The 27,633-nt window shown below is 36.5% G+C and overlaps 8 protein-coding genes across 8 annotated transcripts; 7 read left to right on the top strand and 1 right to left on the bottom strand.

Annotated features, from left to right (window-relative positions):
- Window positions 1-1,676: 1,676 nt before the first annotated feature.
- On the top strand, window positions 1,677-3,485 carry PCOAH_00047410 (Uncharacterized protein; the record flags this gene model as incomplete). The annotated part of the gene is made up of 4 exons (XM_020061524.1): window positions 1,677-2,111; window positions 2,347-2,481; window positions 2,653-2,803; window positions 3,025-3,485. 4 exons carry the CDS (start codon window positions 1,677-1,679, stop codon window positions 3,483-3,485), a joined length of 1,182 nt encoding a protein of 393 aa, XP_019916323.1.
- Window positions 3,486-4,000: 515 nt separating this feature from the next.
- Window positions 4,001-6,555, bottom strand: PCOAH_00047420 (Uncharacterized protein; the record flags this gene model as incomplete). The annotated part of the gene is made up of 3 exons (XM_020061525.1): window positions 4,001-4,097; window positions 4,214-4,312; window positions 4,496-6,555. The coding sequence occupies 3 exons, from the start codon at window positions 6,553-6,555 to the stop codon at window positions 4,001-4,003; spliced, it is 2,256 nt and encodes a 751-aa protein (XP_019916672.1).
- Window positions 6,556-7,822: 1,267 nt separating this feature from the next.
- PCOAH_00047430 (Proteosome subunit alpha type 1) lies at window positions 7,823-9,496 on the top strand (the record flags this gene model as incomplete). Its single annotated transcript, XM_020061526.1, has 3 exons — window positions 7,823-8,314; window positions 8,454-8,536; window positions 8,819-9,496. 3 exons carry the CDS (start codon window positions 8,266-8,268, stop codon window positions 9,494-9,496), a joined length of 810 nt encoding a protein of 269 aa, XP_019916746.1.
- Window positions 9,497-13,864: 4,368 nt separating this feature from the next.
- Window positions 13,865-14,863, top strand: PCOAH_00047440 (Uncharacterized protein; the record flags this gene model as incomplete). Its single annotated transcript, XM_020061527.1, has 1 exon — window positions 13,865-14,863. One exon carries the CDS (start codon window positions 13,865-13,867, stop codon window positions 14,861-14,863), a length of 999 nt encoding a protein of 332 aa, XP_019916184.1.
- Window positions 14,864-16,941: 2,078 nt separating this feature from the next.
- PCOAH_00047450 (SOH1-like protein) lies at window positions 16,942-17,331 on the top strand (the record flags this gene model as incomplete). Its single annotated transcript, XM_020061528.1, has 1 exon — window positions 16,942-17,331. One exon carries the CDS (start codon window positions 16,942-16,944, stop codon window positions 17,329-17,331), a length of 390 nt encoding a protein of 129 aa, XP_019916588.1.
- A 439-nt stretch (window positions 17,332-17,770) lies between these two features.
- PCOAH_00047460 (Uncharacterized protein) lies at window positions 17,771-21,991 on the top strand (the record flags this gene model as incomplete). The annotated part of the gene is made up of 1 exon (XM_020061529.1): window positions 17,771-21,991. One exon carries the CDS (start codon window positions 17,771-17,773, stop codon window positions 21,989-21,991), a length of 4,221 nt encoding a protein of 1,406 aa, XP_019916817.1.
- Window positions 21,992-22,835: 844 nt separating this feature from the next.
- Window positions 22,836-25,619, top strand: PCOAH_00047470 (Uncharacterized protein; the record flags this gene model as incomplete). The annotated part of the gene is made up of 1 exon (XM_020061530.1): window positions 22,836-25,619. The coding sequence occupies one exon, from the start codon at window positions 22,836-22,838 to the stop codon at window positions 25,617-25,619; it is 2,784 nt and encodes a 927-aa protein (XP_019917088.1).
- A 1,110-nt stretch (window positions 25,620-26,729) lies between these two features.
- PCOAH_00047480 (Cytochrome c oxidase assembly protein) lies at window positions 26,730-27,419 on the top strand (the record flags this gene model as incomplete). Its single annotated transcript, XM_020061531.1, has 1 exon — window positions 26,730-27,419. One exon carries the CDS (start codon window positions 26,730-26,732, stop codon window positions 27,417-27,419), a length of 690 nt encoding a protein of 229 aa, XP_019916586.1.
- Between the last annotated feature and the right edge of the window lie 214 nt (window positions 27,420-27,633).

The raw sequence follows: 27,633 nt of genomic DNA on the forward strand, positions 1-27,633 counted from the left end.
GGCAGAAAATGGCGTAAGCGCGAAAATTTCGAACTCATAGGGTGTTTAATTATGCGCAGTTTTTCAGCACCCCTGCGAGATTTAATTTTGGCACAGCTGCTAAACATGATTGTCGGTAAAATACGCAAGCGTGAAAAAAAACGTTTTGTATACATATAAATATATATAAGCAAATGAGGGCAAATAAGCAAAGTAGATATTGGTCAATGGAAGGGGAAAAATGAGTTGCCAATTTTGAGAAGGATGTCACTTTGATACGTTCAACAGTTAAGAAATGGAATAATAGGTTAATTTTTTTGGTATTAAAAAATGCATGAAAAAAGGAGAAAAAAAGGTTTCGCAGTAAATCGTGGTTCATATGTGCCTATATACAGTTTATACGCATATGTTATTTATGTAATGCGTATATATATTATACTTATATAACCCCATGAAAAAATGTTAAGCACAAAAAGATGAAAACAGGTAAGAAGCTATCGTTACAGCGCTGGCGTAAAAACATGGTATATATAAGTTATACATTGCATATTATGCGCGAAAAAATATACATCCGTTTATTGCAAGTGCTTGCTTAAATATGCATATGCGGTATGAACACAGCACTGCCAACAGTATACAGTGCTTTTCTTTGGTAAAGCACTTTTTTGTTCAACTTTTTATTCATGACATATATTTTTTGCGAATTTTTGCAAAAAGGAGAAAAAGAAATACGTTGCAAAATAAATAAGTTTTCATTCCACTGGAAGAAAGTACCAAATTTGCACAAGTATTTCACATGATACATTCGTTTTATGACGTTTACAAATAATTTTTATTTTACTAACGGTCATTACATATGTACTTTGCCGAGGGGCATGATTGTTGTTATTTTTTCTTGATGAACGCGTAAAGAGGTAAAAATATATGCATACGAGCGTGTACGTATAAACGTGGTGAGCGTGCCCACGTACATATGGTAATATACACACTGGTATGTATTTGCTCATATACATGTGTATACAAATGCGAATATGTATGCCTATCCATTCGCGCATCCCCTTTTTGCGCAGAACTTGCTAGCCACTACGCGTGACGCTATTTGCCCCCACCATTCACCTGCTCCTTTGCAATCATATGTAGGCTGTTACTTCTGGAACGGCAAAAACACCGTCCGTTTAATGAAGCCTATGGCTATACAGGTATGTGTTTCTATAGATACACACGTGTGGGCTTATCTGCGCTTGTGCCCGTCGCACATATCAATTTGTATGCTCGTAGCACTTAAAGGAAGCCACTTTAAACATATTTCTTTTTTTCTTTCTTAACAAAAATACAGAGCTGTAGAATGCCCCGTTTGTCACCAGATTTAATTTTCGATTGATGATTAGATCCCACCACGAATGATGCAATTGCACATTGTATTCTTGTATGAGATGCAGAATTTATAGAATGTAAACAAGCGAACGTGTGTATGCAGTTTGAGATTTTTTATTTTTTTTTAACAACGCAAATTAAAAAAAGAGGTAGAAGAACGTCCTAAAATTAAAGTGACAGAAGAGAATATTACCTACAGGGACGTATCATATGTGTAATTTCTTCTGGGTGAAAGAGAGACCCCCTTCTTTTTAAGGCTTCCATTTTTTGATTTCCCATTTTTCTCTAATAATACATGCATATATAAAAATTATGTAGAAAGAATGGATTCGTACGAAGCTAAGAAGAGGGAGCTGTATTGGAAGAGGAAGGATATAAATTTATATTACCAACCCATCAAGACGATAAAACTATTTTTCTTAGAATTGAAAAATATCATTTCTAATACGTATCAGAAAAATAAAAAATACAACAAGGTAATATTCCTTGGAATCCTACTGGTTTTGCTTTTGTTCAAAATAAGACATAAATATTATTACCTGGACAACTTTTTAATTTATATAGAATGCATAATATGGTGGCTGTCACTGGGAATATTAAGTAGCATTGGTTTGGGGTGCGGTATGCATTCGGGGGTATTGTTTTTGTTTCCGCACATTTATTTCATTTGCTCAACTTCGGACTATTGCTATTCGTTGAACTTTGACTCCAGGGTGAATATGTGGGGGTCCCTGCTGACGTCCGGGAATTACTTTGAGGTAAGGAAGGGGAGCTAGCAATGCAAATCGTTAAAGAGGGAGCCAAGTGGCCCTCTTAATGGAAAGTAAAAAAGGGTTGAACCAAACTTTCTGAAGGGTGCTAAAATATGCGTCTACTCCGGCCGCTGCTAAGCTGGTCCCGCACGTCTGTTGTTAGAATGGATAAGCATCCCAAAACTGTTATGTGAACAAAATGATTAATTTTTCCTTTTGCATCTTTCCCCCCCTCATGCAGTGTATAACTACGAACGACGGGAATATAACCTTGTCAGGATTATTCATGAAAGTTTATCCGTATTGTTTAATATGGGGAATTGGAACCGCGCTGGGAGAACTACCACCGTATCTTACGTCATACTACGCATCGAAGGTAAGGGAGAAAAAATAGTGCGCCAAAAGAAGAAAATGTGCGCTGTAATGTGCATTTTCTATGTTAGAGAAGCTAAGGAAGGAAGAAAGGAGGTAGCTCCTTTTTATATACACATTGTAGAAAATGTTTATATATACCTTTTCTTTTCCCCATTTACTTCCTATTTAACAGTCCAAACTGAACGACGAGGATTATGAAGAATTCGAAAAGGACATAAAGGAAGGAAAACGAAATATAGTAATCGCCATGAAAATATGGATGATAGATTTTATTAAAAAGCACGGATCCATTTCTGTTTTCCTTTTGTCATGCTGGCCAAATGGTATGCAATCAGTGCATGTGAGGGGGTGACAAACGCCCTTATTTGTGTACCACTATTGGGGGCTCTTTTGCATATGAGTGATGACACATTGTTCCCTCCCCATTCGAATTACGCGTTCCATTGTTGCATTGTGTGTAGCAAAATGATCTGTATTATTTTGCTGGAAGAATAATGTATGCACATTTTGACCCACCTTCCTTCAATCACCTCCCCCCCTGCAGTGATGTTTGATATGTGCGGAATTTGCTGCGGCCACTTTTTGATGCCCTTCCAGAACTTCTTCATTCCGCTGCTTCTAGGAAAGGCCATTGTTAAAACCATATTTCAGAGCATCTTCCTAATTTTTATGTTCTCAAATAATTACAAAGAAATGCAGTTAAAAATGAGCCAGAAGGCGTTATCCATTTTCCCCTTACATCGCATTTTTAAAAACATTGACCCGTCTTCTCTCGAGGATTATATAGATGAAAAAATCTCCATTTTGAAATATGGGCAGAAGACAAAATCCAAAATGGATATTATGTTTTTATTTAACATATTTTTTTTTGTAGTAATTATATTTTTTTTTATTTCCTGTGTGAATCAGATAGCCCAAAAGTACCAGAAGAACATTGACAACGAAGAATTAAAAAAGTACAAAAGTGGCAAGGAAGAAATTATAATGAAGAAACCAAAGAAATGAAGATTCTTTTTCCTTGAACACAGAATTAATTATTTTTATAAATCACTTCCACGATACACGCACAGTTGTATATTACAAGATTTAGCCAGCCATGTGTATGTATATGAGGCTACCCATGCATATGTATTTTTCATCATACCGTGAGTTTGACTTAAAAGGAGATGAAACAAGAATTTTTTTTTGGTCATTTATTATAGCGCAAAATTGCGATTCCCAATATGCCTCTTATTGCACACATGTGCCGATGTGTGGTTGGGTCCGTGCATGTATTATACCTACGTGTGTATATGTGTGTATATATGTTTATATAGGTATGTGTGCATGTATATATCAATGTATATGTATGTGTGTTTCACTGTTTTTATTGCCGCCTGTGCGAATACGTAGGGGGGACCCCATTTATATGGCTATTTTTCCATGCGCGTATGCATGTGCATAGGTGCGTATGTACTTGTATCTAAGTATACCCTGTGTTTCTGTGCGTGTCTACGTGTGTACCACTTCTGAATGCTCACCTAAGGGCTATCTGTTGGCTCACCTTTTGAAAACCATTTATGTTGTTTAATTCTTTTGAATTTCATTCTCTTGTCAGGATTGTGTTTTAGCAATTTCCTGTAATACATATATAAAAAAAAAAAAAAAAAAAAAAAAAAACATGAGAATGTTTTGAAATTAAAAACAAATTAACTTAATTACCCCTTATTTTACACCGCTTTAAGTATGCATACCTTAACAAGCGTTTTAAGTCCTTGTCAATTTTTCGGTATTTTGGGAAAACCAATTTGTTGCTTTTCATGTTCTGATAAATTTCAAAAATGTGGTCTCCGCTGCGAGGATGAGCAAGTGTGAACATGCAAAGGAGGTTTTATGTCAATGGGGGTGGGGAAGAATATGTGCTTGAAATGTGGACTGGACCCGTGACTCGTACGGCAGATGTGCTAAGGGGATAATTGCCCGGGTTCAGCTATGCCGTGGTTGGAAGTTCACAGGGCGCATTGATGAGACCCTACTAGAATGGCGTCCGTCCGAACAGGAAGGTATACAGCACTGATCCGAAGTTGTAAGACAGCCTTTTCGAAAGGTGGACATCTGAATTGGACACATCAAATAAGCCCTCGAAGGAGTTAAAAATGTCCGTCGTCGAGCTGTACACATTAAGGTTTTTCAGAATAAAGGAACACTCATCGAAATCTATTAGCTTGATGATATTATGGTGACGGTTTTCATTTTGCGATAAGGGTAACTCACTTGAATGTTCCGTATACAATTCGTCTTTTTGATTGGGTTCATTTTTTAGCATATCCGCATCGTGGCCGTTGTCTCTGTGGATACGTTGTTGAAGGGGTTCACCCCTGGGTGTCTTGTTGCCATTCCGCTGGACGCCTATATTTAACGCGTGACCATTTGCAACCTCACCTTTGCAGAGGTATTTATGCACGAAATATATATCTAGGTATGGCAAAAGGGCGCCGCTCCATTTTCCCGAATCTTCTTCGCTAAAATATAGCCAGTAAAATTTTAGAAAGCTGATTGAATTTGTTGACTTATGTTTAAAAAAAGACAGGTTTTTTATTTTGTTAATTCGGCAGTCATTTGCGCGTAGTTTATGTGCACTATTTGAAATCGTTTTCGCGTTGAACTTCGCCTTCGTTTCTGCTTTCGTTTCCTTTTTTTTAAATGGAGGTGTTTTGGGGGGGCCATCGCTTGGGGGCACATCTTTTCGCTTCCTCGTTTTAACGAAGGTCTGAATGTACGAAGTGGCATCGTGTGATGAGAAAAAAATATCGTTTAATTTGTTTTTTACAAAAAATGTCTTTTTTACATTAATGTCGTATTCGTAACATTTGGATAGATCCACGTTATGGATATATTTAATTTTTTTATTTTTCACTTTTTTGGGGGTTATTTTTTTGTAATGGCAGTGTGAGTAAAGCATTTTGCGGTGCCCCTTTTCGTCCACTTTGTTTGTTCCTTTTTCCTTTTTTCTGAGGAAAATATTTATTTTGTACAGTTTTTCAGCATGATCGCGGTTACTGTCATTTTCTTTACGCCTTTTTTTCGAATTTTCGTTCAGCTTCTTTTGGATGTCCATTTGTATTTTTGATATCTCTACACACTTTGTTTGCGTCTCGGGGGGTTTGTTTCGTTTTTTCCGTTTCACAGGTACATGGTAGGAAGATATTTCTTGTGCGTACCTACAGGTTAGCAGTATGTTATCCGGCTTCAGATCCAGGTATGTCACACTTTTGTGTAACAAATAAGTCAATGTATCGTAGATATTTAAAAAGAGAAGTTTGAGGAAATTCTCTGAGTATAGATGTACTTCTATACAACTGTTGTCTATTTTTTGCGTTTTTTTTCCATGCACGGAATATATGCCGTATTTTTTTTTGAAATGCATAGATTGGTAGGGCACATGTGGCAAAACGGTAAATAGGATGTTTTTTTTTTGGTCAAAAAGTACCTCTTTAATTTGTATTACATTTTGATTATCCAGATAATTTAAAAAAAAAATTTCATTTAAAATTTTATAAAGATAATTAGTTAGGTACACTTGGCTGTTAACGTAGTAGGGACAATTCTGCTTTAGGCAAATTCCTACGTGAAAAACTTTCAAGCAATATTTTTTCTTGTCCACAATGTTCTTGCAGCTGTATATATTGCCGTATGCGCTTTGGTATATACATTTTATGAGAAGATACTCGTTTAAAAAATAAGAGGTGTTTTTTCTCACAATTTTGTATGTACCATTTTTGGGACTTATATTTTTGCAATTTCCTGTTTTTTCTTTTCCCCCCTTTTTTAACAAAATGCTGTAAATAATACTATATTTTACGTCATAAATTACTTTTAATTTTTTCTCGATTTTTAAAATGTCTACAAGGAGCTTCGCATTACAGCTGCTAACAAATTCGTTGCTCAGTTTTATTTTGCAATTTTTGAAATTTTCCTTTGTGTCTAGAGTGGTGACAGTGCCCCTGTTTTTATATTCGTTTATTTTTTCCTCCACTTTGGATTTAAAGAGTAGCTTAGTTTTTGCCCTGTCGAATGGGCAATTTAGGAAGTGCATTTTTGAGGCAGCTTCGCAGGTGGGAAATAAGCGGCCTGGAATGCCACTAATTTGGGCACATATGATGTGTTGAAATTCTCACCCGAGGGGAAGAACGGACAAAAAAAAAAAAAAAGAGAGGGATAATGCTGGAAGGTACTGCCAACCAGGTAGACGAATAATCAGGCGCAAGTTGGACATTTTTGAAAGGTGCTACTGACTGTTCGGTTTAGTGGAAAATTGAGCGAAAGGTAGGAAGGGAAATATTGCATGAGTAATTATTCTATGCAAATACGTTGCCTCATTTGCAAAGTAGATCGTTAGGCAATGGAGACCTGCGGCACTGCAAGAAAGTGGCACCACGGATAAGCCTTCAATTATCTGCTTATACTTAAGGGATGGATACATATAAGTGTACCTGCTGAAACATGTGTGCCATTGCTAAGGTGCCATTGCTTACTGAAGAGATGTTTCCTTTAAATCACTGTGTGGTTAATCAAAGGGGAAGCAAATACACGCATTTTTTATTTTTTTTTAGAGACGCCCAGCGGGGAAGTCTCCGTGCATGGAGTGAGAGCATTTAAAAAAAAAGGTGTAAAAAGGGGGGTGGTAATTTCTCAGAATGGATAGTTATATAAGGAACAATCATTTTGAATATACACTGAGGTGACTTCAAAATTTCCATTTTGTTTTTTTTTTTAATTGTATGCTTAAAACGGTAGTGACACACTTAAGGGCAGTAACATGTGACATGTGCGAACAGAGTCTGACTTGTAATGTGTAGCGGGGCGGAGGGGAGCGAAAAAAAAGAAAAAAACTTTAAAGTGGGGCAGGAGCAGAAATAGTGTATGGCATAGAGAACAGATAAGCTCTCGCAATATTCTCCAAGTCGAATAAGCCGCCCTGTAACCGATGTGTGCTGGTGCACGTGCCTTTTTTTTAAAAAGCTATTACATTTCTTCATAAGAAAATTGCAAGTTTTTCCTTCACACGAAAAGGACGTATCTACATGTGTATGAATTGTGCTTATATACGTCCATCACAGAATGTCACATATGCCTTGTCACCCCATTACACATGGCGCGCATTTTGTGTTAATACACTTGAGTGTGGTTCGTACCGAACGGTATATCCTTAACACTCCGTGCACTGCCTTTTAAGGCTATATATATTTTTTGGAAAGCAAAATTTCGCAGAAAAAAAAGAGAAAAATTAATACATAATTGTAACAATGCCACGATGCAAAAATAGTTAACGAGCAGTTAAGGTAATTTTTGCACAAGAGGAACAGGTACGCATATGGTAGAAGAAAAATATGAACTTTCATTTTATTTTAAACGAAGGAGATTGCCTTTTAAGGTAGAAATGATTGTGAAAATACGTAAATTTTCAGCCCTAAAAAGAGGAAGGAAGGGAGCATTTTTATGCCTTTTTTTTTTTTTTTTTTTTTTTTCGAATTAGCGATTTCTGTTTATCTTTGCCCTTTCACCTCGATCTTGTAATTCACGCAGTTACATTTTTAAGAACATTTTTCCATGAGTAAGAAAGGGCCTCATATAATTTCCATCTCACGATAAGGAGGAAGAAGAAGCGAGGAAAAGTAGGAAGAACAGAAATAGTAAGAATAACACGAAGCAGGAGAAGGAACACACTGAGAAGGGACACAGTGGAAGGCGAACCGGAAAGCTAAATTACAAGCGGAAAGAGCGATAGTTCAAACAAGTAGCAACCATGTATCGAAACCTGTACGACACAGACAATATTATTTACTCTCCGGAAGGTACTAAAAGAAATGGCGAAACATAAATAGGAAAAGTGTGCATCCTTTAGCATGCTGCGTTGATGAGAGTATGCCTTCCGATTGTAATTACATATGCTCATACACATTTGCATGTATCTGCACGTGTGAACCTTTTTAGGAAGACTGTACCAAGTCGAATACGCGAATGAAGCGATAAAACAGGGTACCTGCGCCGTGGCTATAAAGTCCAAGGATTTTGTGGTACGAAAGGAGGGGCATGTTCATATAGCGAGACGGGCAACATGTACTGCGTGTTGAGGGACCCCTTCACAGTGAAAGGGGGAAGGGGGGGAGCATGAACAAGCGATAGTTGCAGAAATATAATAAAATGGCGAAATAGCAAAACGGAGATATAACCCCGTAATGTTTGCCCCCCGCGTATGAGAGGCCACTTTTGTCAACCAAGCAGCGTGAATTCCCCACCTTTCGCATCCATTCACGTTGCCCATTTTTTCTTTTTTTTCGATCCCTCTCTCTATGCAGGTCGTTTGCGGACTAAAGAAGCGCATAAGCAAGTTATCATTCCACCAAGAAAAACTGTTCAAAATCGATGACTACATTGGTGTGACGATGAGTGGCATAACATCTGACGCAAAGGTTTTAACCAAGTACATGCGAAACGAATGTCTGTCGCATAAGTTCCTATTTGATGAAAATATAAATATAGAAAAATTAGTGAAAAAGGTGGCAGATAAGTATCAACAGAATACTCAGAAGAGTAGTAGAAGGGCATTTGGTGTAGGGTTAATAGTAGCTGGGTATTCTAAGGAACCCCTAATTTTTGAAACTAAGCCAAATGGTTCTTATTTTGAATACATTGCCTTATCGTTTGGTGCTAGATCTCATGCATCGAAAACTTATCTAGAAAAAAATGTACATTTATTTGAAGATTCTTCGTTGGAAGAGCTTACTCTTCATTGCTTAAAGGCCTTAAGATGTTCCCTTTCGAGTGAAAATGAGTTAACTGTAGAAAATACATCGCTAGCTATTGTTGGTAAGGATAAACCATGGCAAGAAGTTACCAGTGTAGACTTAGTGGAGCTTCTAATCAGGGTAAACGCTGAACAGCGAGCTGAAAATACTGAGGCAGACGTTCAAAATGAGGGAATTCCTCCAAGTGGAGCAGATGCATCAAATCCGCAGGGTGATCAAGTAGAATGACGCGGAAAAATGCGTCTATATATAGTGGTAGTGTGCTCCTTTCTCCCACTAGGCACACGTGAGAATAGGGAGGCATGTCTAATGTGTTGGTTTTTTATTTATAAATGGATAAGCGGCATGTGCATGTGTACTGCTGCGTACGTGTGTGCATATATGTGTATTTATATACATATATATACGTATATATTTATATGCCCATAACACGTGGTGCATATAATATATACAAAATTTTAAGGGATTTTTTTTTTCTTTTTTTTTGATACCTTTTTAATATTTAAAAGAAACAATATGAAAGAAAAAAAAAAAGAAACGCTTTCTCAATTAAAATAGTTTTTTATTGCAGATCATTTTTGTTTCCCTTTTGTGAGCGGTTTATTTGAAGAGAGAGAAAAAAAGGACAGTCTTTCACTCAGTGTAGGGGTGAAATGTTAGAACAAAGCTCAATTTATTTGCCTTTTATTGTTGTCTTTGGAGGAAGCTACTTTAATGAGCACAGGCATGTAGATTGAATAAAGCAGATTTGTGCGACGGTACCGTAATGGTAAGCGAATTGAGGGGGATCTCCCACCTACGCTTGGCTGCAATCGGTGAGGGTAATATGTGGGCACCTATTTGTATAGTGAACACGCCCAATAGCATTTTCTATTATGTATGCCGCTTTGTGCTGGGCACACCTTTTGGCCCAAATGATTTCCACTTGTATTACACCAAATTGGCGAACACGTAGGCGCAATTCTTGAGAACATTTTAACAAATGGGATGGAAGAAATAAAAGATGAGTAGGTGGGCGAAAATGCTATTTTAAAGAGTAATATAAAGTAACTGCGGCGGTGTACTACATGCGTATTTGTTGCTCATTCATAATATCGCTTCGTTTTTTTTTTTCCTTCTGTGATGGATGTGTATGTTTCACAAATGGCTCCTTTTTTCCTTCATAAGTAAAATAAAGCACATGCAACGGTTGTTACGAACTACTTTTTATATTTGAAAAAAATAAAGTCAAGAGGCTTAAATTTGAATGTAAAAAATTTCAAACATTAGAGGCTGTTCGGGTGCGCAAAGGTGTAGGGGTGCCTGTAGAGAATGCTGCTCCTCTGTAGGGCGTGAAAGATCAAGCAGAAGAAAAATATTTCTTTATCTTTAAAAGGGCATGGAAGTTTAATATGTTTAAAAAAAAAAAATGGTTATTTTTACGAAAGGGATCAGATCGACGCAATTGTTTAACCTTTTTTTTTTTTTATTTATTTTTAGGGAAAAGAGGAAAATTGCTAAAGCGAATTGTTGAAAATGGAATATACCAAAATGTTCATGTGTACGTTTGATAGCTATATATCAATAGGGTGAATTTTTGTATGTATGTACACCAGTATATATATATATTTTTTTAAATATTTAAATGTGGCCGTGAATAATGATGCATTTTTTTCTTTAAATGCGCATGTGTAGGAATATAAATAACTTTTTTTTTTGTTTTTTTTTCCCATTACCATTTGCGTTACGTTCATAGCTTATTTTGATTTGTTACGTGAAGCATACAATGTTCGTGAATAACTTCCACTTCTTTTTTCTTTTCGTTTATTTCCGCTTTCAGGGGTGATACAATTTTTTCTTTCCACAAATGCATGTGTAAATAAGTTCATTTGCGTTTTTGCTGAAAACCGTTCATTTGAAAGAGTTTTAAAGGGGACGAGTAACATTCCGTTTTGTACATTTGCAGCTACGTTTGAAGTGTTTGCATCATTTGGGGAGGGTACGTGAAGGTATAAAGCGTAAAATTGTTACGTGCGTGTGTGGCAGTGCGGCTCTGCGCAGGTGGGTATGCTCATATATATACTTATATACATATATATATACATACGTGCATATACCTATATATACTAAGTATACCTATGCGTACACTCCCCTGTGTGCGTGGGCGACGGGTAGAGCCATTTTATGCGGCGAGGGGAAAGACGGCACATGCAGCAACTTGCAGTAAACCGTTCCCTTACCATTTTTTGTTCACGCCATTTGAAAGCGCGCAAGGGGAGAAATAACTTTTTGGAGGACGCAAGGCACACATGGGCGCCGGATGAAAGTTCCCTGCCTCGTCCAATCGTTTGAGCGCAATGACAAACGCGTGCTGCACACATCGTAAAAAATCGAATCCGATCTGTCCTGTTTTTTGTTGAATTCGTTACTTCGCGCAGTTAGCGGCGATGCGTATTTGAGCCGAATCCTTTGGCCATATGCCACGAACACATTTCCGTTCACCCTTGTTGCTACACGCATGTGCACACGAGTGTATATACGTGCATGTACATGTAGATACATTCCCGTGAATTAAAAAATTAATGCAGACCGAAACATACTTATACACACCAAGAGGAAGGCCCAAACGTAGCTCAAAAAATAATAAGTTCAACCTTTTGAGCTCATAGCCCTTTAATGTAAAAATCGTCCTTTATTCCATCGCATCCTAGATGATAAAACATATTCGAATTAATGTTAAAATTTGGATAATTTAAACTTCTAATTATTTTTTGAAGTAGCATTAAATGTGTATGCGTTTTTGTGTAAAGTAGCTACGTGTATTGGCAGTGATAAAATCCGTTTTGTTACACCAGTTCGCGCAGACGTAGAAGTGCCAACTGATGTAGTCTCCCCAAAAGTACGTATGTATATATTTTTACACATTTCATCACTCTGCCTATTTTTCCCGTGTTTTTTTTTTTTTTTTTTTTTTTTTTTACGACTTTCCGTTGGATCAATTTCGTCCAAAGATTTAACAAAAAGGGGGGTTTCCGTTTTGCCAATTTGTGACTGCCAAGCGGTGGTGTAGACTTTTCCCCGTTCCCGTCGAATTCGATACCACGTGTGTAACCGTGTGTGAGCGTGTAGCCCCGTTCACCACTTCATACTATATTCTGCTAGCCAGCATATGATATGTTATGCACACTTCGAATATGTCCATCCGTTCATATCTGGTGTGTAAAAGATTGTGTGATGTTCATTCGGTTAAGTTCAATTAGAGTACCGAATCTCACACATTTTCAAAGTTTACCTATTTAGAATTCGCTATTGAGACATATATGGATCATTTAAAACATACTTAACATATTCCTAGAATACATCTATGAAGTGTTTTTTTTTTTTTTTTTTTTCCCTTTTTTTGTGCAATACGTGTGGAGTGGACGCTAGTTTTTTAGCTTTTCGCTAGCAGTTATACGTTTCTTTATCGATGAAATTAAATTTTGAGACCAGTTAATTTAGGACACTTTAATTTGATATTAAATAATTTTAAGATAACTGAATGATAAGGTAGCTTGATCTTAAGATATGTATATATATGTTAAATGTGTTATATATGTTATATATATTGTGTATTTTTTTTTTTTTTTTTTTTTTTCGTATTAAACATAGCGTGGATAAGAAGCTTTCCCCCCCTTTGAATCTTACCCTAAAGCTACACCATTGCGGAAGCTCAAATAGTTTGCCATTCGTCCCCCACACCCGCATTCCCTTGGAATTGTAATAACTTCTCTTGTATTCCTTTAGCTGCTTCGTACAATTTTTTCCCATTCTCCGAATTTTTTCTGGTTTTATCTTACCATATGTTATCTCATTTTAATTTTTCTTTTTTTTTACAATTTATAATGCACAATTTACACCTTACAATTTATAAACATTTTTTTTTTTTTTAGTTAATTTTTTTATATCACCTTCATTAGAGGCTTCTTCTCTCCATGCCAAGGTTTTTCTCGTGCCACGTTTTAGTCCTCACGTAGTTAAGCATTTGTTATCGTCCCTATATCCCATATGATGATTTATTTAATGCTTGCTATATATATAAGCGTGTATGCATTTTTTCCTTCCTACTTGTATATTCGTATCCCCGTACTTACGGATTATGTGTTTGGTGAAACCGCCTTCTTCGTAGATAGTTAGCCTTTTCATTAGAGTTCACTTTTTTCTTTTTTTTTGCCTTTTTTTTTTTTTTTGCGTAAAAATTAGTCTCCCATTCGTTGTGCATACGCATAGGAATAAATGTTTGTTGCGCATTTTTTTTGTGTACTACTTTGCATTTTCATATTCGTCCGCACGTCGATAATTTAAATCGAGGAGCAACGTTGACAGGGAAGCAGCCGAGGGAAGATAGTTAAGCCACAGTAACAAGACCAATAAGGCGAAGCCAAGATAGTGAAGAAAATATATCAAAGAGACATTTAGACGCATTTACTCATTTAACAAGCCGCTCACGTATACACCAGTGCCCGTAGAAACACACACACGGAAATTTTCTCTTGCACATGCGCACGTAACGGTACACACCAGTTAAGCGAAAGAAACGGAACAAAAATATAATAAATAAAATAAAAAGAAAAAAAAATGTCTTCTGTATCAACCTTGCCATATATAGGGAGTAAAATTTCGTTAATTTCAAACTCCGAAATAAGATATGAAGGAATTTTGTACACGATAAATACGCACGAGTCGACCGTTGCGTTGCAGAATGTTAGATCATTTGGAACGGAGGGGAGAAGACAGCCGGATATTCCACCGTCGAATGAAATTTACGATTTTATAATATTTAGAGGAAAAGATATAAAAGATGTAACGGTGAGTGAACCTGCGAAGACAATTCCAGACGACCCAGCGATTGTTTCCATGAACATAGCACCCTTGTCTAAAAATAATTTAACCGATAACATAAATTATAACAACAATGTTAATATGAATAAAGCGCTGAAGAATCAGAACAATATGATGCAACAACAAAATGACAGAAATATGAACATAAATAATAGGCGATATTTTAATAGGCACAATTATAATTTTTACTATAATAATAACCCTAACCATAGCGGCAATAATCACAACAATCATAATAACAGTGGTAGAAACTTTAACAATTTTAAATATAAAAATTTTAGAAATTATGAGAGACCTTACATTATCGGGGAGCTGGAGTCACAACCGAATCCAGCCCTAAAAAGTAAGTTCAGCCCGGACTTTGACTTTAGTACAAATAATCTAATGTTTGATAAAAGTACCATACTGGACGAGAAGAATAAAGACCCTTTAGCGCTGAATAACAATATTGAAGTAGGAGGGTATGATAAGAATTCCAGCTTTTTTGATAACATCAGTTGTGAAACGTTAGATAAACAACAGGGTAAAGATGAAAGAGTGGACCGAGAAAAATTAAGAATGTTAGATGTAGACACCTTCGGAATAGCTGCAGCGCACTATCGAATCAGTGGACACAACAGAAACAACCACAGGAATAGAATGAGACACAATAGAAATAACAAAATGATGGGGAACTTCAACTACAACTATTATAATAGAAGTCAGAACCCGTTTAACAGGTACCCTGCTTATTAGTTTTTTTTTTTTTTTTTCACACCTACGGGGATGCTCCTGCCTGTAGGGGTAGACACATATATAGATGTGTTAATTTATATGCACGCGTTTTTTCAGGTGCCTCCATGTTATTCGTTTTTTCTAATTAATGTTTGTGCCATTACATGCGTAATAAGCCATTTAATTCGTTTTAAAATTTTCCACCGGTGTAGACGCACTTATGTGGGCGTGTCTACCCGTAAGCAGGTGCGCCTTTACATAATGCACGTATAGTCAATTGTTCACGAAGACAAGTGGCCCCCTCTGGTTAGATCTTCAGAGTGACCTAATGTGAACGTACAAGTTTGTTTCTGAGTTTGTGTGTTTATATATGTACACTTTGACATGCTTACACGTCAGCACGAGGGGGGGGTTGCATGCATGTGTGTACATATGTATTTATTATGTGTGTATATGTGCATGCAACTGAGCATGTGTGTTTGCCCAGGTGCATGATCTATTTACATGTGAAAGAAGTGTGAATCAGCAAATGTTTATAATTTTTTTAAGTCAAGTCCCCTAAAATAATTTCCTTTTTTTGACGTTAAAATTTTTTTTTTTTATTTTTCTTATTTTGTTTTGCTTTGCATAAATGCGTCCCTGGGGGTTTACATAAGTATTTACCAGCATGCCTTTTCCCCTTTTTGCTGAATCATTTTTTATATTTAAAAATTGCGATAAAAATGCAAAACCGAATGGATGAAGAGACTATGTGGTGAATAAATTAATACGAAGCACCTTGCTTTGGTCGGAGAACGGGGCAGTTCGCACATATCGGCGTATATGCTTATATACACATAAGTGTATACTTTGTATGTTCATCGATCTACTAGTTGGAGATCGTATAACGGCACATTCAAGGGTAATCCCCCCCAAGGTAAGCAACCTTTTGTTACTTCTTCCCACTGTGTACTATTTTGCAAAACGGGAACAAATGGAGGTAATTTGCTTTTACGTAGGGTGGGTGTCATTTCGCAGAGGATGATATGCTAACTGTTTTTCGCAATAATTTAAGCGAAATGGACACAGCTGGTTATTGATGGGTATTCCTGGTGCACGCATTTGGGTGGTGTTATAGGAACATGGGAATTTCACCCCGGGGGGTAAGAAAAAAAATTTTACGTTAAAGTATGTAAAGTGAGGAAGGTAAATACGTTACACGTGTAGCGGCATTTTTGGCCTTATATACCACGGATCGGTTTGTTCTTCTGGTATATTTTCTTCGCCCTCCCCATGAGTGCGCTTTAAAATGTCCTTTTCAAATGGACCCCAACATGTGATTAACTTGATAGGCATAATTATGACATCAGTAGTATGCTCAAATTTTGCAAACCATAATTTATCTTTCTCATCATCACAGTGTGTATTTTATTTTTTGCATATCTCTGGGACGTTATGTTTAATTGTTCAGCATAATTGGGGCTGCATTGCGGTGTCGCTTTTTTCGCCCTCAGTTACAAATCGGAATGATGCAGCAACGCGCAGGTGGGAATATCATAATAGCAGGATGATTTACTCTACGTCGCAAAAATGAACGTACCACATTTTGTTTCGCACATTTGTATTTATTTTTTTAATGTGTTTTCCCCGTTTGGCTTTCTCAGTTTTATCTCCTATTTTTTGCCAAACAGTTTTGCATCCTGTGTAGGCTCCACACAAATTTAATCGAACGCAAGTTGTGCACATGTGGGATACTATTTTGAAGTTATCACAAAGGGGGAAAAAAAAAGTTTATCAATATTGAACGAAATTAAGCATAGGTAAGCAAAAAATAGGTACTTTATTTTAACAGCTTTTTTTGAAGGAAAACTCTTCCCCCACTTTGTGAAAGTGTTTTACAGTATTTTTTCCCCCCACAATCAGCACACTCTTCCTATGTGACCCTCTCTTCACATATGCTATAACCTTGCAGCAATGTAATAATAAGGAAGCAATCTTGCACGACACTAAAGAGGTACCCCCTTGTGTAAATATTTATGAAGATGCCTTGACCTTTTGCATATGATTATATTTCCTAGTCTTTACCGCCCCATTCTTGCTGCGCCTCTTTTGGTATTAAAATGGAAAACGAAGCGCTAAAAAAACAGGAAGCAGAAGAAAATAAAAGAATGTTAATTTTACATAAACATTATAGAGAAGGGCCATTTGAAAACAGACTAAGATTCGAGTGTGAATTAGAATTCGTCCAATCGCTCAGCAACATTGATTACATTAAGTATCTGTACGAAAACAAATATTTTAGTGATAAGAGGTTTTTAAATTATTTGAAGTATTTAAATTATTGGAGAACCAAGCCGTATGTTTTTTACATCCATTTTCCCATTTGCCTGTACGTTTTGGAAATATTAAATGATGGTAAAATTGATGAATATTTTAGCAAGGACAGCTCATTTATCAATTTCGTGTATTACTTAAAATTGCACTGGTTGTTTTTTAGTTACCAAATATAGGACGTCTATAAGAGGGAAGGGGGGCAGACAGTTTTATTACACCTACGAAAAATTGACTGGTTGCGCGATAGTTCTGTAGGATAAATAAAAATGCGAAAGGTACTTGCGTCAGATGTGCCCCCTCATATGTTTAACCATGAAGAGGGTTAAAAGAAGGAAGACGGAAGATGGGTGGGGAAAAACGTCTCGAAGAGGTGTAGTGAATGACCACATATGTCTTATCTGTCCCATTTTATCTTTCCACCAAGTTGAACGGACTGTAATGTAACGCCTACACATGTGTTCCATTTTAGTGGTCTCCATTTTTTGTAAAAAAAGGGGAAGAATAGACAAGTGAGGTCTAGAATTTTGCTATATCCCCCCTTCCACAATTTCCCCACCCAGCTCTCATTTCTACATACATTCCCCTTTTGGACAAGCCCTAAACGTAGAAAGGAAAATGAGGAAAGGTTTTTTTTCCAGAGTGCACTACAGTAATTGCGTTCATCACAAGTATAAAAGAAGCAGGGAAAGTTATAACAGCAAAGGTGCGGGTAAGTTATTAAAGAACGTGAATTATTACTCAAGAACTGAAAAGAAAGAAATTTTAAAAAAAATTCATGAAAATATTATTCTTAAAAAAAATCATTTGAAAGAAGAGCAGTGCCAATTTTATATAAACGATAAAGATGTGAAGGAAATTTTCGAGAAGGAAAAAATTTCTAATCAGGATGATAAATTGGCGATAATTAAGCAGGTGGAAAGTAACGAAGAAGCGCTGATAAATAAGTTTAACAATTTCTACGATTTGCTTCATTTTTCTTTACAAAATTTAGAGAGACAAGGAGGGCCATCCTCAAACAAGAGGAGGACATTTAAACTGGGTGATATCACCAATTTAGAAAACAGAAATCCATTTGAGATACACGAATGTGTTACAACCAATTTAGACTTGATAAAAAAGTTTTTGGTTTTCATTGAAAAAAATTTAGACGCATATGAAAGAACATCCTATTGGTTTAAAAGCTGTTTCTGCCTCAACAAGTTTGTAATATATTTTTTTAATTATTCCTTTCCATTCATTGAATTTTTCGATTCGAAGCTCCTGTTGAAGTATTGCCATTTGTTCATTAAATTAAGCCTTTTGGAGAATTCTCCTTTTGTTTCTAAGCAAAGGGGGAAAAGGGCAGAAAATATTTACACCGTAAATATATCAAATGAGGAGATCTTCGATTTGGTAAAAAATAACAACAAAAATGTGATCAGATTATTGTTACTGTTAAATGCGCGGAAAAGCCACGTGGACCTACTGGAAATATCGCAGGTATATATGCTATATGTGAAGAAGACGAAAATTAGAGAATGGATTGAAAGTGTGAATTCATATCTTGTAGAAAGTGTGATGGAAGGTCGTGGAGGGTCAAAGGAAATTCCCACGTTTGTAGAGGAACCCAGTCATGAGAGTAAGGAAGTTCTAGAGAAGCCGTATGAAGAAATGTTCTGCGAAAAGGACAACCAAATGGACAACAGAACAAACTACCATGGGTACTTCATTTGCCTATATTTCAATCAGCTTTACTTAGTAAACAAATTGGTGAGTAATTATGTTTCATTCGTGCCCTCTATGAATGACAATATATTGCCCCTTTTGGATTGTATAGGAGTATTATGTGAGGGTATTTTAGAAGAGGACCATTTGAGCGAAAGGAAAATAAAAAATCTAACTCTACTTCTGAGCAGTAGGGATGTAGAAAAATACGTAATAAAGGACATAAGGGGAAATGCTTCGTTATCCAAGTGCATTCAGGTGGGTGAATATGCTATTGAGGGAAGGAATGCACCCGTTATTGGTAAGGTTGAAAAAATGGGTTTCCCAGGTGAGGCCTTAAATTACACAAAAAATGGAAACATGCTAATGTGTGGGGGTGATGGGAAAAGGACAAATGAGTTTACACCACACGTGGAAGAAGATTCACTGTTGAGGAAGAGCTTCTTCCATGAGGAATGCTTTCTAAAACTGCATGTAAACACAAAGCGTAATTTGAAAATCCTTTTTGAAAACACGGCGCATTTCTTCGTCCTAAGTGACTGTGAAGGAATCCTAAAATTTTTGCAAACGGTGTACTTAACGAGATATATAAATATGTGGAGCACAAATATTTTGTTCTATAGCATATGGTTGAATGCAGAATTTTTAGAAATGTATCAAGTGAAGAATGTGTTGTTTTTTCTTTCCCTGTTTAAGAGCAACTTCATTTTAAAGAACATGGATTTGGGATGTTCCATTTACAGTTGGTACAATAAACAGTTAATGTTCTATCTGAGAAAAAAGGTAGAAATTTATTTCGAAAACAACACATTGGAAAGTAGCATCAAGAGTGTGTTTATCTTGTCCGATTTATTGAGTCACAACAAAGTGATAAAAAAAATTCTCCTAAAAAAGTTAGTTATGTTAAATTTTAATAATATACAGCCGAGTCTTTTCTGTCAAATTTTTTTTTTACTAAATAAGCTAAGATTTGATGCAAGCAATACGTTATTTTGTGAGCTATTTTTGAAACATTACAAGAGGGTCATTCACTCCTTGACGTGTGTAGAAACATTAGATTTGATTAAAAATGCGGAATATTTAATAACTAGGAAGAAAAGAAAAATATTCGTCGTTCTGATGCTGTATTTTTTTAGGAAATTTGAGCAAAGTACGGCTGTGGGGTGTAGTTCCCCCCCAGTTCTGAATATAAGTTACATTTTTAAACTTATTAACATTGTAAACAAGTTTAAATTGTTTGAATATTGCAGGAAGGATTATTTTCTTCCAATTTATCGATTTATTTTTTTCACGAAAGGAGGGGGAAATGGAGTAGAGGAGGAAGCAGCATGTGTCTCATCCGATAATCCGAACTGTATGGACACATCGGAATGTAACCATTATTCTTTTTTAATAAAAAATAACCAGGCGGTATTACTTGATGTGGCGGAGATAGAAAGGAGGCCGAAAGGGAAGGGCCTTCCACTGTTAAAGGAACATAATGGATGTAAGGATGCTCATATGGTTGAGGCAAATCAGGAAGATATAAAAGTCGGAGATAGTAAGCTAAATGGGCAAAGGGACTTGATGTGCACAAAATACTTGAGGGTAAAATTGGAAGTATTAACAACGAGTGAAATACTAGATTTAATCTTCTTCAGCATAAATATTAGGAAAAATATTTACCTCATTGGTGAGCTACATACAGAGCTGTTTTATAGGATCCTCCGAAATGCGAACTTTTCGAAGAAGCAAGTAGCCCTATGTTTTAGAAGCATATGGATGTCCAGAGTTTTTCACCTCAACTTTTTTGAAGCCCTAACAGACATTGTAACGAACAACATAAAAATGGTTAATAACTCCATTTTCGCGTTGGACATATTGCTATGCTTGTGTTCGTATAAACATAGGAACATATACGACTCTTTGGTAGTTCCCCTTTTTGACATATGCTTCGACGATATTGATAAGATTTTAAAGAATACGAAAACACAAGTTCTTTTTTACTGCTGCGTTATATTCCTGGAAGTTTACTATCCTATGCTATTTTTGAAAATCATAAGGAGAAACGTTTTTCGAAAGAAGGGAACGAACAGTTCAGGAATGCGGCACGGAGGTGGAATAGACTCAAATGGAAGCTTCCCCAAGGTGGAACCTTTCGGAGCGAGTCAGCAAAATGGAGTTCCTTGCAAATATGTTGGTGACACCCCTATTGAGCATGTAATAGAGACGAGCGTAAAAAGAAATGAAAGGAAAGACGCACAGAGTGGGATATGGTGCGATGTACCCAGTGATGCGGTGAACGACATGATAGGGGACCCTGGTGGAAGGGATAAAAAGGAAGGTGAACTAATAATGACGGTGCGAAAAAAAACAGACATTTGTTTGGAGGATAATGGAGATCCCGAGCACACCGCCGATGTGCTAAAATATTTGAAGCAAGTTTTCCTTTTGCAGCAGAAAAAACATGCCTACAGTTACGATCTAATTAACTTCTGCGAAATATTGCACAAATTAAGGGTGGCAAAGATTAAGGTTAATAATGTTCCCAACATTTTTTTTAAAAATCACGAAATTGACGATTTGCTTGTTTTGAATGTGTTTTATCCGGCCTTAAAATTCTGCATCCTTTTTACAAAAGGTGAGAAGGCATCAAAAAATTTGAACAAAATGATTCATGTGTCGAAAATTGGTAGGAAGTCAGACATGCATAATGTGAACCAAAACAACACTGTGGACGTTTCACTCCCTGGAGAAAAGAACCCTTCAAAAGGAGGAACGTTCAATTTGAACGGAATCAACCGCTGTAATGTAGGAAGTGTAATTAACCCGGGCGGTGTTGATAAGGAAAACCTGTTTAATACCCCCTCTCAAAACTGCCGTGAGAACGATGTGGACATCCTCGCGCAAAAACTATATTTACTTAAAAAGCACAAAATAAACACCATGGTAATACCCATAGAAAAGGTCGACTTGTTTTTTAAAGTAAACCTTGTGGAGGAACAAAATGCGATCATAAGCGAATCGAACATGATATTTGACAAGGTGTATCAGCAAATTTTAGCTAGTAAGGGGAAGGACATTTTGGCCGATCGGAACATCTTAGCATCGCTTATGAGGAAGCAGTTGCAGTTTATTTTCCACTTAAGTTAAAGCAAATGATGCGTGAAGAGGGGCAGATAAAAGGACACACCAAAGGGGGTAATGTGTGAACGCAGTAGTGCAGTGGAAACTCCCTTTTTTTTTTTGCGCGTTATGTTAATGTGGGTCTTTTCCCGTTGCCTTTTTTTTCACCTGAGAATATGTGCAGAAGATATTTCCCAATTTTTTGGTCCTTTTTTTGCACCCTACCATGAAAGCTTTTAAACATGGGGATATGTCCCAAATAGGGGTGTGAGTCCCATAAACTTCAAATTTGTCCGCTTTAACAAAGCCTTTTTTTTTTTTTTTTAAATTTACAATTTTTTGTGAAAAAAATAAATGGCCAGCAGGATGTTGCGTATGTGTTTCCCTTTTTTTATGACACTATGTGCATTCCTCATTTTTTAAAAACATATGATCTGTTTGTAATTTTAGATTTTGCAAAATTTGTCAACTTATATTTTGTTAACTTTTTTAATCCTACAAAATGGGCACAGTTTCGCTTAAGCCGTTTGGGCCGCGCGAACAGGTTCACACATGGGCAGTGGCGAAAAAAGGAAAAATAGAAAAAAAACTCATCACATCATCAACTGGTATAAGCACCTATGCGAGCAGTACTCTCAAATTCGCAGGCAACCGAATTAACCCCTCCAGCATTTCCCCCATAGTTGAGGTCAAAATGAGGAGAGCGAGAAAAAGAAAAAAAAGTTCACGTATGATTACACAAATGATGGAAGAAAAATTAACTTATTTCTATTTTGTTGTAAGAGAAGGAATGACACCACACTGAGAAACACGGAAGATTCCATCCACATCTACATAAAATTGCGCGCTTTATTAGGGTACTTTTGCAAATATGAAAAATTATGCACTATTCCAAAGGGATGAGAAGAAGCTGTTTTTTGAAAAATTCGAAAGGGACATAACAAATTTGTTAAAAATTTATAACGTATTTTTTATAATTGGCATTTTGGAATTTGAGGAATTTATAAGGCTAGCCCTGGTTCTGTATGAAAAGAAATTTCACACCTTAAATGAGAATAGCAGATTGTGCATTTCATTTCCGGACAGAATTTTTCCGCACTGCTATGACTTAATTGATACCGATTTGAGGATTTTTTTTACTCCACTGTTAAGTGATCATGATGAAGAAGGGGGAAGTGCTCACCAAAATGATAGAATTGCACTCCTGGACGAGGCAACACTGCTTCAGAAAATATTACTCGATCCCCTTTTAATTGAATTTAATGTTATAATTTTAACAAATGTTCATAGGAGGTTAGTGAAGACCGACTTGATACTGTCACTACTGAAGAAGATACTTTTGAAGCGAAGCGATTTGGTCATTTTTATATTTTCTAACTGTCTGATCGGAAACGTACTTACCTTTTTTAGTTCCTATCAGGGTGCACCAAATTACCCACATGTAGAGTCCTCATCGGTGGGTCAAGAGGAGGAACACGAAATAGTTAGCCATAAAGGGGATGTTAGCAATTCGAAAAAATGGAAGGTGGGAATTGAACAACGGGAAAATGAGGATGATGGAAGAGTGGAAGTGGGTGGTGAGAAATCGCTTAGTCATTCTCACAGGGGAAAAGAAATTAGTGTTGCAATGGGGGAGAAGCATATCATAGCCAAAATTGACAAAAGGGGAGGCATAAAAGTGGATGCAAAGGTCACGGACGAATATGTCTCTGTAGGGGGGGTTACACATAATAGTGAGTCGAAAGGTTTGCGCACACAGAATGAAAGAAGCGTGAATAATTCTTTGAAAGAGAAGGAAGATGCCCCTCCGGAGTACCACATTTATAAGAATAGACACGAACGCAGAAATTATGGAACAAGTGATATAGGGGGGAAAAAACATTTCTCTATAAGGAATAAAAAAATGAAGGATATAATAAGTAGGAAGCAGTATTACATGAGGAGTAGGAGCAATACGCTATCCAGTGATGAAGGGAATAAGGAAAAATACCTACCCCGGGGTGATAGTGAAAATTTGGATTTTTCCCACTCCGATGAAGAAAAAGGAAGAAATGTGAGAAATTCGCTATTCGAAAATTCGGCGAAGCATTGCCTGATGTATGACCAGGATGACGCAGATTTTATGAATCCGTCCTGCATAAATATTCCCCATAATGGGAAGGACCAAATTGGTAAGAAGTTGGAAGAGTGGAAAAAGTTCGCAGAAGGGATAGAAAAAGTGAACAAACAAATTAATGTGTTCGTTTTTCACATTTCTAATGAGAGCAGTTCTGGTGAAAGGACAGGAGGGAAATCGGGCGAACCGGTGAGTGGCGATATTTACTATTTGAAAAAAAGATGTGCAAATTATTTACACACCTGTATCGTTTTAGCTAGTAACCTATTTAGAAATAAAAAAAGGAGCAGAGAAAATGTTCTTCTCTTTTTAAATAACGAACACGAAATAGATGTGGTCAAGAAGGGGTTGCAAAATGGAGGCATCGAAAATAGTAACATCGCAGTTGTGAATGACATGGGTGAGGATGACCCCGATTGGGGAGAGTTACGGGACAAAATTATTATCCTAAAGGATAATGAATTTTTTTATAAAAAGGTAAAAAATGTAAAATATGTCATAGATCCATGCTTTGTGAAGGATGAAATATATGACTACAACTTGAACGTGACGAAAAAGTACACCATAATGTGCAGTAGGAACAAATGTGAAGAGCGGAGACTCTTTTGCAGTGACACCATTTGTTATCGATTGATAACGGAGGATGATTACATGAATTTACTGAAGGAAAATTGCATACCAGAAATATTAAAAAGGGACATTTTTTACAACATATTTTTTTTAAAAACGTTAGGAATGAAGAATGTGTGTTCATTCGATTTTGTCACTGCTCCAATGGTAATAGCTTTGAAGAGATGCTTCGAGATGCTTTACATTTTAAAACTTATGGACATGGATGGAAATGTAACGGATAAGAAGTTAAGCCTATTACTTTGTCATCTACCGCTAAAATTTAAGTATAGCGTGTTTCTGCTGAACAGTATAAAGTACAGATGTGTGTACGAAGTGGTAGTTATTATAAGCATGCTAATTAATGAACCCATCTTTTTATATAACCATAAAAATGTAGATAGGGTGAGAGCTATGCGATTACCTCTGATGGCTGAAGAAAGCGACCTCTTGAGTTACTATAATATATTTCAATATTTTGAGAAAGCAAAGGATAGAAAAAGTTTTTGCTATGATAACTTTTTAGCCTATAAATCAGTTAAAAGGGCGAGCAAATTTTTTTATAGATTAAAAAGAATATTGCATAATTTCGGCATAGAGATGGAGAAGTCAAATAATGTGGAATACATATTGAAGGCAAAAATATGTTCGTTCTTTTATAACGTTTCGAAAGTGGTAGGTGATAATTCGTACAGGCTCCTAAATGGGAGAGGTGGCAATGAGTTATTATACCTAGATCAGTTGTCTGTCTTGAACGAATCGGAGCAACAGAGGAGGAAGTTTATCGTGTACACCGATGCTTATTCGAATAATGAATCCAGAATTTTTGTGAGACACGCATCTGTTATTGATCCCTTATGGCTTATCACTGAATGTCCATCATACTTTTCCAATAAGCATTGTGTGAAGCTCGCGGGGATGGAAAGTTGAAGGGTTGGGGCCGCATTTGCACTCTCGCAGTTACGCAGAAGTGCAAATGGGGGATATATCCTTCCGTTGGTAGAGCTCTCCACAATGAGGCTTACATTTGGGGGATATTTGTGGTGCACACTGTGGCTTATCTACATATTATAACCTCTATGTAACCATCAAAACGATGCATAAATGATTAAAATTTTGTCTTACTATTTGTAAAAACTTTGAGGAACTTTCACCAAAGCAATTCCTTTGGAGGTTCCATCGAAACACATATTTGCGCTTATCTACCAGTTGGGAGCTTTCCACAGATGGAATACATTTTTTGGTTCACAATTTTGAAGGGGGCATTTTTGCCCATTTGCTTACCCAACGTTTTCGTTTTTTCGTACGCACCACTGGGAATCCCCATTTTGTGTGCCCAATTTTTTTTTAAAATGTGGAACACTTTTTCTCGACAAGTTTTAACTTCAACTGGCATTATCTATACATATGTGGTTATCGACTCTGTTGGCGATTTTTCAAATGTGCTGTTCGTTTTTATTTTACAAAGAAATTTTTCCACCAAAAAAAAAGGTGCAAAAAAATATCATAAAAAATGGACCAAAAAAAAAAAAAAGAACAAATTGAAATTGCCCTTTAATATATGTGCAGATTTTATTATTTTTTCTCACTTCGCTGTAGAAACATTTTCCTACCTTTGGAGGTTCTAAAAATACAAGGGCGTTTTTTATTTTTACTCCATCTGAAATTCCAGCTTGACATGCTGATTGTACTTTTTGCGAGAGTGGGCAAAATGGCCCCCCAATCAAACACCTGCTTTAGCATAACGATGGAAGCAGGCAACATAAGCACAAAATGATGCGTTTTTTTTTTCTTTTTTTTTGTGGGTTGATCAGCTTTGGAGAATGAGTGACTGGGCTGATCAGCACACGTTGTATAGTAGCACATAACAACATAAGTGCCATTTTTTTTATCCAAAAAAGGGGGGGAAGAAGGATTTCACAAATTTGCTAAAATGTAGTACATATACATATGTAGTCTCCTTGTAAGTGTATAAATGCGTATATGTGTAAATTGGGATAAATCATCCCTTGGACGTACCCAAAGCTGAAGAAGAACAAAATGAGCGTTATAAAAAGGATCTTGAGCAGGCTGAGAATGAACAGAACGAACAAAGGGAAGAACAATTTCCTCGTGTTAGAAAAAAAAGAAAAATTGGAAACCCCATACATATATTTGTCCCTATCGGCCTGCATGCTTGGATTATCCTTTGCCTTCGTCCCACTGTACCAGTTGTTCTGCCAATCAACTGGATACGGTGGAACCATACAAAATAAAATCGACCTCAGAAAAGTGTTGGAGAAAAAAAAGGCAAATAATAAGAACAGATTAATTGAAGTAAACTTTACGAGTCAGTCTAATATGCCATGGGTGTTCGAACCAGAACAGAAAAAAATAATTGTAAAACCTGGGGAAACGGTGTTAGCATTTTATAAGGCAAAAAATTTGCTTGACAAACCAATTATAGGAATAGCTCTCTATCATGTGCTTCCTGACGAGGCAGGTTTGTACTTCAATAAAATTCAGTGCTTTTGTTTCGAAGAACAGATGCTAAATGCGAATGAAGAAATTGATTTGCCAGTTTTGTTTTTTATCGATCCGGACATTTTAAACGATTCTAGGTTAAAGAATTTGGAGAAAATTACTCTGTCGTATATTTTTTTTGAGTCTGACTCGGAAATCCCCGAGGAATATCAGCACCTTTCAAGGGCCATCGCGCCGAAGAAGAAACCAGAAATTCAAGTCATTTGAGGAGGGATATACTTGTACAGCAGTGTGATACGGCTGTAGCAATTTTTCAAAAGTAGCTTCGTTTTCGCACTGAAAAGGGAACGTAAAACTGGCCTATATTTACCATGAAGAATGTGCTCATTTATCGTTGAAGGTGCAAATATGAGCAAAAAAAAAAAAAGAAAAAAAAAAGTTCCCTTTTTTGCCCCATTCAGTTATCATTTTTTTTTTTTGT

This window comes from Plasmodium coatneyi, chromosome 12 (genome assembly GCF_001680005.1).
Source record: "Plasmodium coatneyi strain Hackeri chromosome 12, complete sequence".
Taxonomy (NCBI): Eukaryota; Apicomplexa; class Aconoidasida; order Haemosporida; family Plasmodiidae; genus Plasmodium; species Plasmodium coatneyi.